Source organism: Ogataea polymorpha (assembly GCF_001664045.1).
Source record: "Ogataea polymorpha strain NCYC 495 leu1.1 chromosome Unknown OGAPOscaffold_3, whole genome shotgun sequence".
NCBI classification, from domain to species: domain Eukaryota; kingdom Fungi; phylum Ascomycota; class Pichiomycetes; order Pichiales; family Pichiaceae; genus Ogataea; species Ogataea polymorpha.
The window spans coordinates 780,961-796,298 of record NW_017264700.1 but is presented as its reverse complement, the minus strand read 5'-3'; the positions used below and the strand labels follow the sequence as shown (position 1 = coordinate 796,298).

Here is a 15,338-nt window from a genome sequence, read left to right as displayed (position 1 = left end):
CCGTATACTTTAGAAAATTATGCCTCCGCACCGAAAAAGGGGCAGACCACCAAACGCGTTTTACGAACAGCGGGGACTTACTCCTCCATCACGTCAGTCACATAATAAAGAACAGCCCCCTCCGCCTCGTCGCGAGCCGCCGCCTCCCGTTAACATATTTTCGCACCCTATATACAGTCTCCCTATTCCTCCGCCCAATTCTGTGGAATCACAGCTTTTGAACGACGAGGTGGACGTTTTCTCGTTTCGACAGTCTGCAGCATTTAAGTTCAAGCTGAACAACGAATTGTTGGAGAACGTGCTGAGCAAGTTTGTGCCGTTTACTAAGATCGTTCCTCCGTCATCGTTTCCCGTGTGTCTCGTAAACGGCAAACCCATTGACGGCGAAAACGTGTCTTCGGAAGAAGAGATTAAGCAGAGTTTGGAAAAACCCACGGCTGCAGACAGCCATTGCGGAAACTTGAGGGTCATGAAGCTGAAACAGGAGCATCAGAGGAAACTTATTGATCAACTAGAGTCGGAAACCATCAATGAGAACATTGACGAGAGGTTTGCTTACGAAACGGAGAAAATCAATCTATTATTTGATACTTTCCAGGACTACGACGTGACAAAGCTGGACCAGTTTGAACGTATGGTGGATAGTATAACAGCCGAGCTTGAGGCCAAATTCAACATGAAAATTCAGAATGACGAATTGTTCAGAAAATATCGGCTAGATTTTGAGCAGCGCAAGTGCACCTTGGAGGAATACCGTCAAGCAAGCGAATCGATCCTCAGGCGCAGAAAGGAGGCGGAGGACCGCAAGCTACGGCTAGAACAAGAACTTGCCGAAAAGAAGAGGCAAGAAGAGGAATTAATGCACAAACAGCGTCAAGAGGAAGAGCAGCGCAGAGCGCTGGAAGCTCAGAACACACGCAGTGAGGAGACTTCTGCAATGCCCGTTCCCAATGCTAACCCGGCACAGCAGGAAATGCTGGCGGAAGCTCATTTCGACGATCCCTTCGCCGCGGGTGCCCAGAACGGCAATTTCGAGTTTGACAATAACCTATTGTACGCCGGTTCGGACGATTTAATTATTGACGACGATGGTGCATTTGGAGCTCTTGACGGCCAGGTGTTCCTCGACAATTTCCATGGAAACTTGGAATGAGTGTATTATAGTCTATAAAATTGATTGAGTAATCGTTTTAGGTGCCAAAAACCTGGTTCCAACGTTTTATGACCCTGCCAGTTGCGAAACCCACAGTAACTAGTGACAGTATAATGTTCATCGCGATTAATATGATGCCGTTGAGCATGAAGCGTGGGGCAAATATTTTCCATACCATCAAATGTCTTCTGAAATGGTTTGTCATGATAAGCGTGGATAATGTCAGGCAGGTCTGATAAATGAGCAAAGTCGATGAATTCTCGACAATTTTAGAAATCAATGAGATCGCCTTGCTTGTTGGGGGGATTTTCCACAGACACATCAGCGCAACGCATAAACAGACGACAATGAATGGCCCTAGAGTGTCCATCAAAATACAGAGATGAGTGAAAGGGAACACAATCGATTCAGTGACAATGAAACCTGTGTCCCAATGGATAGCTTGCAAAGTTGCTTGGTGTCCTGTGGTGAAGAAATGCAGATATCCCAACAGGCCCATAGCGACGACAGAGATGAGGTTGGTCCGGATGTTGAGTATGTCGATCAGCTCCAAGAGCGTCAAAATTTGGTTCACCAGTAGCGCGAGCGAAGCAATCCCGAGTGGTTTGTTGACTAGCAACACTGCACACAGAATATTGATCACGAATAAAAAGTAGGCGGACCCGTAAACGTTACCGTATCCAATGATGTTTGCGGTCTTCAATACTTGCTGATTGTCTGTGTTCGACTTCAAATCAATTTTGATGCAGAGAGGACCCAAAAACCAGCCAAAGTTACTAGCGACTAGTGAAATTCCCATCACAATACGTGCGATCGTGAGCCTTGTTACCTTGAAGGCCTCAAACGGAATTTGAAATTGGGCATTGAAATAGTCGCTGTTTTCAATATATTCCAAGGTCCACATCGAGCCAATCAATAGCATCATGCTCTTCAAACCAGTGGAAATCCAGAGCGGAGCGGCACCATGGAACGAGTGTGTGATATCGAAGAATTTCTCAATCATCTTCGGAAGCAACAGGGCAAAAGTGTAGATGAGACCAACAGACCACCAAGTCACTTCAAAATTGCTTGAACACTTGGAGCCCTGTTCTTCACGACAGAACCTAATACCTGAAGTGATTCTAGTGAGCAAAATGAACACAACCGAATGGTAGGCTCCAAGAAGCTGCTTGTGTGAATCTTTATGCTTGAAGGATTTGAAAAATGCACAAAATCCGAACGAGGTGAGCCAGAACGCCACAATCTTGTCTTCCCAGATCACGAATGAGTTGGAAGTAAAGATAAGCGAGTGCATGAAAACCACAGATAACGCTAAATATGTCCACCCGTTTTGTATGAGGTTTTCTCTCACTTGTGCTAAAAGCCAGGGGACCGAGTACCGATCAATGATAGGCGCCAGAATCCCATTAATTATTCCAAGAGAAATTCCCAGTAAAATGGACCACATTATATTAAGGTTTTCAGGCTTGAATATTGTGGTGAAGGAAATGACCAGCAATGAATGAACTAGAGTCATAGCCGCTGATGTAGCAATAAATTGTGGATTAAGCTGCGTAATAACCACCAATGGAACTAGCTTTGCGTAAATAATCAAGAGTAGAAGAGAAACGGTGACAAGAATGATACCAATGGTAATAGAAACATTGTCAAAGGTCGCCCACAAGGACTTACACTTCTCCAATGAAAGAGATTGATATTCAAAGCATTGCTGGTTGAATTTTATAAGGCTTGGCTGGTCTTTATTTCCTTGTTGCAAGTGGTGCCATTGTTCTGAAAGCTTCTCAAATTTCGAGTTGACGAATATGTCAGACGACAGCTGATCAGAATGTTGTCTGTATCTGTGTATTTGTTGGCATGTTAGAAAATTAACTTTCGCTAGCTGATGCTGATCTTTCCCATCCGGCCCAATAAAAGCCTCCTCTATTGGTGAACCTAGATTGTTATACGGAATAGGAAGACCCATCAGCAAAGATAATGTGGGAACCAGGTCTATTTGATTGACGGCTCTGTAATTGTTACCCAATTCGGTGACATCGTAGTAGTCCTCAGCCAGTCGACCAAAGTATTTGCGCTTCGAGTACATGAACAAGGCTGCTTCCAGCTCATCCTTAGACTCACCTCCATGGTTTCCTGTATAATCCATTCCGTGGTCCCCAAACACAACAAGAAGCGTGTCATCATCTAGCGCTTTTATAACTTGGTCTATTAAAGTGTTCATCTGGTTCAATTTTTGTTTCATAGCATAATGTCTAGGTCCGTAGCGATGTCCGCAATGGTCAACTCCCAAGAAATGACCAATAAGAACATCCCATTCGTGGCTTCTATTTTGCATCATTGGAAACAGATGTTCAATAACACCGTTATCGACGGTGTGAAGATCCCAAACATTGAGAGATGGATATGGATAAGTCATATTTGAGTGAAGAAAAGGCGAAAACAGAGCGGTCCAAGTGTCGTCGCCAACGAAAGCGACATTTTTGCCATGATTGTGTAGCTGAGCCACCCAATTGTCCTCATCTATAGTGTCTCCATCAAAGTTGGACCCCGCATCCACAAACGTCGGCAACGAGCCAGTGGTCAGTCCTTTAAGCCTTTGCAAAGTGGTTGTTGGGGGATCTGCAATGAACTTGAGCAGAAGAGAGTTACGCGGATGCCTCACAAAGTAATCATGCAGGATTGGAAAATTGTTGTGATAGTATGGATCGGCATGTTCTCCTTCCACAGGTATCACAAAGTCAAATCGTAGGGCGTCGATAAGAAGAACGACGGTTTTCTTGAAGGGTGAAAATCGTTGGCAGGTTTCGCTCTCCTGTTGCTCAAAACATGTCGCCTGATTCTGCAAGACCTGTCTGGATAAGAGGAACCCTTTTGTAAAAAATGCAATTCCGATGATCTGTAGAATCGCAAAAAGAACCATCACTTTAACGTATTGTCCATGTGACGTCTTGATCTTGCGATTTCGATATTCTTGTCGCTCGTCCATATATCGGAGATATTGCTGTTGTTGGTCCACTTGGCTATTGGGAACAAAAGGAAACTCTTCCTGGTCTTCCGGGCTATCTATTTTGTCCATCTTGGTATCTGATGATGTGTATATTATGTGATGAATAATTTGCTTGGTTATACAACGAACCAGTCTAACAGTTATGTTGCAATTTGTAGTCCCGTACTTTGTTCTAAACTATTATGAAGACATTATATCTATCTCCACAAACGTTTCGTCTATCAACAAAACAAATAAATACATACCCACTCACAATTTTAAGAATTCCAAAAAACAAAACGTCGATCGTCGCGTCTATTGAATTATACATCACCAATGCCTCACGGTTGTGACATGCTTGTCTAGAGCGACCAGAAGTTTGCGTACATCTTGACGACTTATGTTCTCTTTCACCATCAATAGCTCCAATGACGTCTTTCCGTTCATGTACTTGAGCAGCTTGTAGAACAGGTTGATCACCTCTAGTGGCTGGCCCTCAACGCACTTGGCTATCCAACGACGTTCCTGAGCAGTGGCACTCTGCGGGTCTAGAAGAATAGTGTCCTCCTCCTCTTCTTCCTCAAAATAGACCGTTCCTGGTAATTGGGATGGAGACTCGAGATTGAGATCAGAACCTGCTGATCCCGAGATGGAGTACGGAAACGATGTCTGCTCTCTCTTTTTGGTGGTGTTATCTGTGGAAGCCACCTTGCTGTCATCTTCATCTTCAGAAGACGAGTCGTCGCCGTCTTGCTTGTTCTTTTTGTTTTTTCGTTCCATCTCCAACTCTTCCTCAACCTTTATTTTCACCTCCTTCGTAATTCGCAAATAGAGGAATGTCTGCAACTGGGTGATGTAACCATGTCTCAGCAACCAAGCAACGGCGTCCAAGTACAAGTCTCTATGATCCTTGCTTGGGATGATGGTGTTAATTGGCCTTGGTTTTGAGGACGACGAGGAGATCAGCGACAGAAAGTTGGCCAATGGTGGCAGATTTGGAAAATGCTGTTTGAACAGGTTTGAATCCTTGTAAACATCCGACAGCGGTGCCAGAGGGGATACAATGTAAACGTTTCTAGGGCTCAATGGCAAGAAGGCCTTGGCTCTTCTCCAGTATACCAAATGGTTGGCAAACAGCTTTACTTCTGCGATATCCAGACCGCTGAGGGTAGCCAACCTAGACAAGCTTTCGCTTGGCTTGATCATGCGAATGAAGTTAGCAATTAAGGAGTGTCTTTCGGCTTGAATATCTCTAATGACCGATTCTGGATCATCGAGCATGATCAGGGCGTAGTGTACCATGTTCTCGTCATTGGTTTGCGCACTGCTGTGCAAATCAAGCCCCAGAGAATTAAAGGGCGAGGTAGACGAGAGAGTGGACCCAGGCAGGAGCTGTGTATGTTGGGGTGGCAAAGAGCTGAATTCTGTGCGGATGGGGATCTGGAACGACCGCATCTTGTTGTTAATTTCGATGTTTATGATCTCCGAGTTTGAGACTGCTTTGAACGTCTGAGCCATCATTCGTGCCAAGGATGACTTTTCAGTAATTTTCTTCCACTGCTCGTTCAAAGACAAAGACGACAACTCTTCCCTGAGATCGAGAATCAGTTTCGACTGGTTCCACACGTAATTGGACTTTTGCTGTTCGTACCTTAATAAAAGGGCCATCCGACTCACAATGTAGTGAAACATCTCGTCAATTCGGTGATTGTACTCAATGACTGGTGGGTTCATGACAAATACCAGATGGAACATGTACATCTGGCAATCGTTCTTGGTCGGTTTCTGTCCATGGTCAGGTTCATCGTCTTCGCCAGACGACTCCGTGCTCGACGAAACCTTCTTTTTGCGACTCGTTTTGTCCCTACGCGATTTAGCGTGGCTGGAGACTCTCCAATTTCCGTCTTCGTTGACATGAATTGGAAGCCCCAAAAAAGCCATACCCTCCACAGAGACCTCGAAGCGCGAATTGCAGAGCTGCTTGGGCGGCGTCACAAGCTCGCTCACAAAGTCAACGTCAAACCCAAATAGCTTATCAACTTTGCAAACTGCTGTTTCCTGGTCTGAGACGCTCCCATTCGCAAGAGAAGTACTGGGGCTTCTGTTGCTCCCTGACGTGTCCGCTTGGCCAACTTGCTCTCCCATGATAATGTTTTTCATGAGATTGCGACGCTTGTGCTCCTTGTCCTTTCGTTTGCGGTCTTGTTCGTCCAATATTCCCAGCAAACTTTTGCCTCCCGAATTCGTCGAGGTACCCAGCACGTTGACACCACTGCCGTTGCTCTCTGCGCCCACACTGCCACGGCTGCTGCCCCCAGCAGAAAAGCTGTAGTCGTCATCACCGTTCTGGATGCTGTAAAAGTTCATGTCCAACAGTTCGTCGTCTATTTCGTCATTCGACGAGCTGGAGTAGTCGTCGTCTTCTGTGTTCAGAACTTGGTTTCCGAGCGGTGTCGGGCGATAACCGTACTCATTGGGCTGCGGCGGATAATGAAATACCAATTGGTTCCCGTCGTGTGTGGAAATCGACAGCAGGATTCCCAGCAGACAAGGATTTGGAAGAAATAGGGAACTCATTGAATATTCCAAGGGGAAAAAGTCGAGTTTATTTTATTTATTTTTTGATCGTCTAGGGATCCACCGGCTGACCAATGCCTTATAATTCACCCATGTCGTTGGCGGCCTACAACACTACACATATGGATTGTGCCAAGTGTAAGGTGAAACGACGCGTGTATATCACGGATGAAGATCCGGCCACATTGACGAAATATAAGACCTGCGATGCGTGCCGACGCAAAAACAAGGTGTACAAAAAGAACCAGAAGCTTAAAATGCTCCACAAGTTGAACGCAATGGACCAACTGCAGCGCGAGTCGGTAATGGGGGCTACAGTCCAGGTGGAACAAGATTTGGGCCTTGTTAAGTCTGTGGAAATGCGACCCTCTTTCACATCGTTTCTGGAGAAAGTGTCGCATAACAAGCGGAGGGACGTCATCTCGATCAAGTACAACTGCGAGGTTCCAGAGTTCATTATCCAAAGATATGACTCCAGCATGATTATAAGCAATCGACCCGACTATGCCAGTGTTGACAGTGTTGAGCAAAAAGTGACAAACTACAGAGAAGAGGTGAAAAAGAAGCTAAAATTGCATTATCTTAGTCGGCTATTTGATATTTTGGAAAGCCTGGGGTACACGTTCAAGACGAGATCCACAAACTGGAAAAATAACAAGTTCTATGCGCAAATGTTATGTCACGAAGACGTCGGAAATAAACGTAAAGATTTCTCCCTCCTGGTGGACGACACCGACGTGCCCGAGAACTCTCAAGAGCAAGACGAAAGAGAGCCGCAGGCCAATGATAACTCCAAGTACGATGTCGCACAGCCAAGAAACATCCTGCTGTATCCCTGTCAATCACGCTTGAATTATTCCTTCGATTCCACCAGCGGGCTTCTGTCTCTGGAGTATAGTCACCTGGATCACGATGGACTGCCGCCCACCAATCCACAGGATCCAAAATCGATTGCTCATCCGCCGAATTCGGCAATCAATATCGCTTCGCAATGGGTCAAACAGCTGCAATCGAAACCAAACGGGGAGCAGACCGATAATGCTTCCCGGATGAAACTACTAATGAACCCAGAACAAGACGGCTCTGAGGCTGGTGCGCAAAAAAATGGATCCGCTCTTGCCAACGCCTTGAATTACTTGCATCGCAATATCTCCAGCAAGGAGTAATCTGTTAAGGTGAAACTCAGGGTATTATTGATGGCTTATATACGCAATCAACGTCAAATTCAGTTCGCGGCTAAAAGTTGTTTTATAGAAGAAAGTCCGTGGGAGTGAAAGTGTACACTCAATAAGTATTGCTCATTGGCGTGAACTTGAAATCAGGTGTGCTGAATGGACCGATTGTGTTAATCGTCTGTTGGAAACGGGAGCCTCCCTTTTGATGCTGTGCTTCCGAGGAGGTTGCACGCTTCGTGGATGGCGGGTGCATTGGCTGCTGAAATGACGCTCCTGTTTTAGTGTAGACAGAAGAAAATGCGTTAATGTCCGGTCCTTGCTGGGAGAGCTTTTTTGAGTTGACGTTTTCCTTCTCGATTTTCTGGTCAGGAGTAATAATATCAAACTCACATGTCTTGAAACTTTGCGAAGTGATCTCCATCTTCTGATTTTTCAAGAATATTTTGACGTTCTCAAGCATCTGGTTGAACTTTTCAGACTTACTAATCTCCTGCTGTATTTCATCGTTCATCTTTTCCTTTGCTAGCCAGTCGACACCAAAAGCGTCGGGATAAAAGTTGAGGATAACTGAGTCAGTGGTTCTGTTGCTCTTGAACAACAGCTCGACGTTATACAGAAGCTTCAGAGGAACGATAACTGTGTTCAAGAACTCGAGCTGAAGAGGATTCCTATGGTGAGTCAGCATCCGTTTGGTGTTGCTCACTGTATCCATAAGTTCTTTGAATATTCCAGACTTGAGGAGTTTGAGCTCATATTCGTAAGGAAGCAGCTTGATCAGCTCTGAGCAGCAATTTTTGGAATTGTCATCTATCCCATATATCTCCAGATTAACCGTGTCCTGATTGACCTCTTCATGATCCAGCTTTGGGTACTTTATGAAGGTGTTGGTCGTTTTTTCCAGTTCCGTGACAAAATTACTTGGCTTGACACGGTTCGCGTTCAGGTTGCAATTAAGCTGCGACGATGTCAATAGCCTCCATTGTGGCCTGGTTAGTTTGACAATGGAACAAAAATAGTTGACATTCATTACCTTTTCAACGAGCTTCTCCAGCTCTATCTTGGCCAGAGGAATCTGTGACTTATTTTTGGCTGGACACTTGATGATAACGTTTTTCTTTCTGACAAAAGACTGAGGGAAGTTGGACGAATTCGACCTGGTGGAATCCGACTTCTCGTTCAGCTCGAAGGAGTTGGAAAACTTGATGAACACGTTATACTTTCTCATAATTGTCTGAACGGTCTGGCCCCCAACACCAATGATCTGCCTGTGGAACGACTCTGGGACGTTGAAAATCAAAACGGAAGGAAGCTCGTCTTCAAACATCCCTAGGCCAAGTATAGAATCCATTAAGTCAGCGCACGTTATCTCCACAATGAAATTGAAGTCTGTAAACGGAAGAAGCTTGATAGTCACTGATGACATATTCATGATCTTGATGATCTTTCCGTTTTTCTTGCCGGCAATAAAGTCTTTTTCTTTATTGGAAAGCTCTATTTGGTAGGTGGTGGTGCTCTTAACGAGGTCAGCTTCCAGGTAGGGAGCGAATTGAGCTAGAGGGTTGGCAGCTTGTTTGAGCCCTTCAGAGCGTCCAACGACCTGAAAGACATAATCGTCATTGATCTTGGCCAAGGAAACAATGGAGTTGGTGATGAAAGATAACGAGTCGTTGAAACTCAATAGCTTGCTCACATCTGCGGTGGTCGAGGTCGTCATCTTGAATTCGTACTTGGCACTGTAGAAGCTGGAAATGAAGCCCATAAACTTGTTAATTGCGTTGTCCACATCCTCGATAGAATTGGCCTGGAAACTAATGATATCACCCGTTCCTTCTGGATATGAGAAGCCAAGCGACGGAATGGAGATGAAACAGCCAGTTTCGAACATAATATTTTTCAGAAACTCCGGGTCTTCCATAAAGAGGATCATGCTTTCTCTCTTGATTGGCATCACAGATAGCTGTTTGATGAAGGGAGTCTTGCTGATTTTCTGAATTACGTCTGACAACATGTATTTGGTTAAAAGTACCAATGATTTGAGTCCTGTGATATATATGGTGGGTTTCTGTAATTCCGTATCCAATGAATTATTGAAGTAGAGCTCTGGGGTCAGGTTTGGCAGGTAGATGTGGCAGTGAGTTCTTTTGACAATATTTTTGAAATTAGAGAATTCGGTTCCACCAATCAACGGTAGCAGCGACAAAGATTCGATCTCTATGTAATCGCAGTGAGACAGAGGGTTCAAGTTATCGATAAACAGTCTCACCTTATTTTCAGTTACAGTTGAACAATCCTGGCTGCCCAAAATAACTATGTCGACTTTGGAGGAGCTTTCCTTGGAAGGTGTAATATAGATCGAACATTTGTTATAGAGCGACACCTCGTCAAGAAACAGCGTCAATTCCTCTTTGATTTTCCCAATTGATGTGAAGCAGTAATTGTTTTTGGTGAAGTCGATAGTAATTCTGCGTTTGGTGATCTCAAAATAATGGCGGAAAATCTGCAACCGAATCTCGTTCATTTCTCTTTGGGAAGCGTAGCTACCGATGATCGAGACGGTGAGTTTCCTCTCAGATCCTCTGAATTCGTTCAAAATTGTCATTATTCCCGAGGCGGCGTATCTTTCATTGGCGTGGTTGACTACAGTCCTCATCCTCTCGAGGTTATCGCAAACCATGGTGCCCGCAGGCAGGGCCTGCAAGAAAGGGAAGGCCGAAACAGCATCTGTCTCTATAAGTCTCCAATCTGATGAAACGAGGGACTCATGCAGTACATTTGCCGGTTTGACGAAGTGGATATAATTGAAGGGAATGGTGACTATGAGTCTGTTATTGTCCACAGCTCGAACAGTCTGGAGTGGCTGATGCTGGAAGACTAAGTCTGAGTATAGTGTCATTAAATTGCTAAGGTAATGCTGGAGTATAAAACCATAAAACGAAGAGAACAAGCGATAAGCAAATTTAGTGAGCAGAGAGTAGAATATTGCAAATAAGACTAAATCAAATTAAGCGGAAAGTTATTGATGTTTTGCCCAATTCGGCATATTAACAACATCAGATATTTGGCGGTGCGAAAGGTAACGAACAGTGTATTTCCGACGCGACGATTTTTGTGCACAATTATTTTCCTAGCAAATTTACTGACTTTACTTATTATCCTGGTAATACTTGATGATTTCTTAAAATGGAGAGACCCAGATACTCAAGAAAACTCTCATCTAATTCTGTGCATCGTAGACGATCCATTTCAAGAAGGGCAAGACGCAGGCGATCGTCCTCGTCTCACTCCGGGGTGCGACCTCTCTCTGCAGATTTCTCATTCGCTGACGACCCCTATCTCGAGCCAGAATTCTACGAAAGTAAAGCCACACTCGACAACACTCTTCCTCTTGACTATTTTAAGCAGGACGTCCTTGCCGTGATACAGAACCTCCGAATACCAAAATGGCGCAAAATCCCTCTTACTGGCGCTTCTCTTCAAAATCTCGAGCTGCAACGTATAAGCGGTGCACTGACGAATTGTGTCTATAAGGTGACCTACAAAAACCTGTATCCGCTTCTTTTAAGACTTTATGGTGCCAATGTCGACAACATTATTGATAGAAAGAGCGAGCTTTTGACTTTGCAGCGGCTTTCCCAAAGAAATATCGGTCCCAAGCTTTTGGGATGTTTTTCCAACGGCAGGTTTGAGGAATTCCTGAACAATTCCATCACACTCAACAAGGAGCAAATCAGAGAGCCGAAAGTGAGCCGCATGATTGCCAGAAGAATGAAAGAACTGCATTATGGCGTTCCTTTAGAATCTGACGAAAAACTTCAAGGGCCCAAAGTATGGAACCTGATAAGCAAATGGGCTCACTTAGTGGACGAGATGGAAGCTAGTGCCACCGAAGACGACCAAAAAAAGGTGTTCATGTGCACTTGGGCTCACTTCAAGCAAATTGTTGCCAGATACCAAGACTGGCTCTATCACCAGTACGGTGGACGCATAAATGTTGATGAGAAGCTGAAATTCTGCCACAATGACACTCAGTACGGTAATTTGCTCTTCTACAATAAGTATAACCAGCCATCTTTTGATGAGGATGACTCAGACGTTGAGTCGATGGCGCTCGACGAGACATTGGCCCAAAAAACATCCTCTCTATCACTTTCTACAGAAGACACAACGCTCCCATTAGTTACAGACTTAAACTACAAAGACGACAAAAAGCTTGTCGTTATTGATTTTGAGTACGCTGGACCAAATTTGCCTGCATACGACATCACCAATCATTTTTGTGAATGGATGGCCAACTACCACGCTATCGATAGCTACAAGCTCAGGGTTCACAGGTATCCGACTCGAGAAGAACGGATAAATTTTTTGAACACTTACGTCAATTATGTTCCCGGATCTTCAACCCCAAATCTTGCTCCTCAACCAGGCCAATCCAGATCTTCTACCACACCCGCATTTTTGACCCAACGGTCATCTTCAGTGGTAAACCTGAAGGAAAGCGAGCTTCCCTCCCGCGTGGTCGAATTATACAATGAGACAATTATCTGGAGAGCCACCAACTCCATCTTCTGGGCCCTTTGGGGAGTAATCACTAAAGGCTCTATTTCCGGCGAAAAGTCAGTGCTATTGAAGGAAGCGTACGAGACGGGCCCAAATGGAGAGGTGTACCGCGTCACCATCGAGGAAGACATTGATTTGGACGATGAGGCAGCTGTTGAAGAAATTGGTGACGACAACGATGATAACTTCGACTATCTCCACTACTCATTGGAAAAAGTGGGAATGGTTATGGGTGACCTTATCCAACTTGGACTGGTTGCCAAGGACGAACTGGACCCAAGATTTCACTCGCAAATTAAGTATCTGGATGCCGAAATACTGCATCTTTGAAGCATATATAGATATTATACATGTGATTAGTCGAAAAAGTCGTCTTCTGGGGCGGTTTGCTTCTGATCGGTTGCAGTCTCTGGCTGCTCGGACGTCCAATCAATGGTTTCCTTATTGATTATTTTGATTCCATCTTCTAAAGAGACCTCTAATTTCCCAGAGTTCAAAAGCTCACCAAATTTCTTGCGGTACTCAGTTCTCTTGGCCTCCGTTTTTTGTATTCCTCTCAGCGCCTTTTCAGACAGCCCTGATGTATCTGTATTTGAAGCGTACAATGCAATGTATTTTTCTGTTTTTGGGAAATTCAGAACGTAGGCCAAATCAACTTCGCAATGTCTCACCACCTTCTTTTGCTTTTTGATCTCTTTCTTAATAGCTTTAGGGTCACCATCTTTGGCTTCCAATTCCTTGAGCTCTTTGAGAGCCCTTTTGTACCTACGGACTGCTTTCTTACGCTCAAAAAAGCGAACCTTGTGGTATCTCTGTGCAAGCTTTTTTGCTTTGAGGGTTGCTTGCACAGCAGCGAGTTCTGATTTCAGTGCTTCCAAAGCTCTTTCATTCTCAAGTCGCACATTCGAGGCCAAGTTATCTCGCTTAAGAAGTCTTGTGATATCTCGAATTTTCTTTTTGATTTTCGAGCTACCTTGGCCAATCACGCCCGAAATGTCGACACCTGACGAGTGTGTTTTAGCCATGATATATATATTTCTTTGTGGTGCGAAAAAATTAGATGAGTTAGAAAATTTTAGATTCCAAGCCGCACAGCCATAATGTTTATTACAGCACTACGAACTAGAAGCAGATTGTTCAAGCTCGGCGAGTCTTGTCGACTTCTTCAGCTTGACTTTACCATCCTCGATATTGACCTCGAAGCCAGCTTGTTCCAAAATGGCCTCATTTTCCGGATCGATAGAAGTCCCCTTGGCTTCCAACTTGGCAACAAACTCCTGGTTGCGAGGGTTGTCCTGTAGTAGATATTTAATGCACAAAATGGCTCGCTCTTTGATGAAGGGTTCGTGAGCATCCAAATTGCAGTTATTGAGTATCAGTTCCAAACCATGAATATTGCGCATTAATTCCTGGTTTTCGAAGTTTTCATACACCAGCGCAGTGATTATCTCCACAATAATCAGTTTGACTTGAGGAAAGTACTTCGCATGAGGCGGTGCCTGATCGTCTTTGAGCTTTTTCTTGAATGTGTTTCGTTCCACTACTCTGAAAAAAGGTATCAAATCTGATAGAAAGTGGTAGTGATTGAGCATCTGGCGCACCTCGTCGTATTGCGTAAGGCTCGAGAGACTGTCGAGCACTGATATGGTCTGCGAGTGGAGCCGGCTCAATCTCGCCTTCTCGTTGTCATCTGGTTCTTTCTTCTCAAGAAGCGCACTAGCCTCTCGGGCGGTAAATTTAAAATAGTCCATAAGCCAAGCCACGATGTTCACCAACTTGAGTTTGTCCCAGCCATTTTCCTTGCTGGTCAGAATAATCTGAAATGTTCGAAGCAACTCCACAATTGCTTGCTCGTCGTTTCCAGAACTGGCTGCCTTTATAAGGAAAGGCCCCAGTCCTTCGTGTGAAACCATGTTCACATACATGCTAAGAGACACAATTTCCAGCTGTTCGAGCTGCTCTTCGGTAAACTTCTCATTGTTGCGAACAGAAGGCATGAGTTTCAGAAGGCAGGTCCCCACGAGATTTACGAGGGCCCGCGGATGGTGATGAAAAATTTTCGAAAGGAGCTCGTCATCGTTGAATAGGTTCCTGAAATAAATAAACACACAGAGCAGCAGGTTAGTTTCGACAATATTCAGTCGAGCAAATATATCCCAATAAGTGGGCAGTGCGGACAGAAATTCCAATAGCGTATCAGCATTGTAGTCCGGAGTCACATTTTTCTTGAGATCCGTGCTGATGTTGGTGATGTTGGTGAGGTACTCAAAGCAGGCTACCATTGCATTGTAGTAGACGTCAACAAATTCAGGTGAACCGCTTTCTTCCAGCTCTTTGATGATATCCAGAAACGTTAAACACAGTGGTATGATGTTGTTGCTGTGGTTGACGTAGAGAGACTGTATAAGCAAATTCCCTGAAATATCCTTATTTCTGATCCCAATGCGGGAGTAGAAATCTGCGCGCTCCGCATCGCTGTACAAAAGCAGGCTCCGCAGCCCGACAATCAAGTTCCTAGCAAGAAGAATTACACCCCTGATAAGTCTTGTGCGATAACAGATCAGAGGAGTTCTTGTGGTTTGCGGGTCCTTGCCGGTGTTTTCCATATACACCTGTATCGCTTCATTTATCTTCGTCCAGATGGAAAGCGAATTGGACAGCATTTGTCTTTCTGTGGCATCGTTGGAGGTCAGAACCAGCAAGAACGAGAACTTGGATAAGCATTCCTTAATTTCGGGCTCTAATTCCGATAGTGGTTTGGGAGACTTCTGCAGTTCGATTATTTCCGACAAAGCGGCGAGACTTGTTTGTCGGGTCATTTTGGCTCTTGATGGTTAAGGGGCCGTATGACCGGGCTCTGAAACTGGGAAAAAACGGAAGACCAAAGCAAGCT

General features: G+C 44.7%; 8 protein-coding genes across 8 annotated transcripts; 3 read left to right on the top strand and 5 right to left on the bottom strand.

Moving 5' to 3' along the window:
* Nucleotides 1-19: 19 nt before the first annotated feature.
* Nucleotides 20-4,313, top strand: OGAPODRAFT_93584 (uncharacterized protein; the record flags this gene model as incomplete). The annotated part of the gene is made up of 1 exon (XM_018357372.1): nucleotides 20-4,313. One exon carries the CDS (start codon nucleotides 20-22, stop codon nucleotides 1,151-1,153), a length of 1,134 nt encoding a protein of 377 aa, XP_018211523.1. The 3' UTR covers nucleotides 1,154-4,313.
* On the bottom strand, nucleotides 87-4,313 carry OGAPODRAFT_16207 (uncharacterized protein). Its single transcript, XM_018354258.1, has one exon. It carries the CDS (start codon nucleotides 4,224-4,226, stop codon nucleotides 1,191-1,193), a length of 3,036 nt encoding a protein of 1,011 aa, XP_018211524.1. The 5' UTR covers nucleotides 4,227-4,313; the 3' UTR covers nucleotides 87-1,190.
* Nucleotides 4,314-4,466: 153 nt separating this feature from the next.
* On the bottom strand, nucleotides 4,467-6,713 carry OGAPODRAFT_76123 (uncharacterized protein; the record flags this gene model as incomplete). Its single annotated transcript, XM_018356130.1, has 1 exon — nucleotides 4,467-6,713. The coding sequence occupies one exon, from the start codon at nucleotides 6,711-6,713 to the stop codon at nucleotides 4,467-4,469; it is 2,247 nt and encodes a 748-aa protein (XP_018211522.1).
* Nucleotides 6,714-6,835: 122 nt separating this feature from the next.
* Nucleotides 6,836-7,879, top strand: OGAPODRAFT_12603 (uncharacterized protein; the record flags this gene model as incomplete). Its single annotated transcript, XM_018353325.1, has 1 exon — nucleotides 6,836-7,879. The coding sequence occupies one exon, from the start codon at nucleotides 6,836-6,838 to the stop codon at nucleotides 7,877-7,879; it is 1,044 nt and encodes a 347-aa protein (XP_018211521.1).
* Nucleotides 7,880-7,979: 100 nt separating this feature from the next.
* Nucleotides 7,980-10,654, bottom strand: OGAPODRAFT_16206 (uncharacterized protein). The gene has a single exon (XM_018354257.1). The coding sequence runs from the start codon at nucleotides 9,813-9,815 to the stop codon at nucleotides 7,998-8,000; it is 1,818 nt and encodes a 605-aa protein (XP_018211520.1). The 5' UTR covers nucleotides 9,816-10,654; the 3' UTR covers nucleotides 7,980-7,997.
* Nucleotides 10,655-11,055: 401 nt separating this feature from the next.
* OGAPODRAFT_16205 (uncharacterized protein) lies at nucleotides 11,056-13,453 on the top strand. Its single transcript, XM_018354256.1, has one exon. It carries the CDS (start codon nucleotides 11,069-11,071, stop codon nucleotides 12,773-12,775), a length of 1,707 nt encoding a protein of 568 aa, XP_018211519.1. The 5' UTR covers nucleotides 11,056-11,068; the 3' UTR covers nucleotides 12,776-13,453.
* Nucleotides 11,056-13,470, bottom strand: OGAPODRAFT_93578 (uncharacterized protein; the record flags this gene model as incomplete). The annotated part of the gene is made up of 1 exon (XM_018357371.1): nucleotides 11,056-13,470. The coding sequence occupies one exon, from the start codon at nucleotides 13,468-13,470 to the stop codon at nucleotides 12,802-12,804; it is 669 nt and encodes a 222-aa protein (XP_018211518.1). The 3' UTR covers nucleotides 11,056-12,801.
* A 9-nt stretch (nucleotides 13,471-13,479) lies between these two features.
* On the bottom strand, nucleotides 13,480-15,313 carry OGAPODRAFT_16204 (uncharacterized protein). Its single transcript, XM_018354255.1, has one exon. The coding sequence runs from the start codon at nucleotides 15,262-15,264 to the stop codon at nucleotides 13,561-13,563; it is 1,704 nt and encodes a 567-aa protein (XP_018211517.1). The 5' UTR covers nucleotides 15,265-15,313; the 3' UTR covers nucleotides 13,480-13,560.
* Nucleotides 15,314-15,338: the final 25 nt, after the last annotated feature.

Coding starts and splice junctions, on each gene's coding strand:
- OGAPODRAFT_16207 (XM_018354258.1), bottom strand. CDS start 4,226: ATGGACAAAATAGATAGCCCGGAAGACCAGGAAGAGTTTCCTTTTGTT.
- OGAPODRAFT_16206 (XM_018354257.1), bottom strand. CDS start 9,815: ATGATCCTCTTTATGGAAGACCCGGAGTTTCTGAAAAATATTATGTTC.
- OGAPODRAFT_16205 (XM_018354256.1), top strand. CDS start 11,069: ATGGAGAGACCCAGATACTCAAGAAAACTCTCATCTAATTCTGTGCAT.
- OGAPODRAFT_16204 (XM_018354255.1), bottom strand. CDS start 15,264: ATGACCCGACAAACAAGTCTCGCCGCTTTGTCGGAAATAATCGAACTG.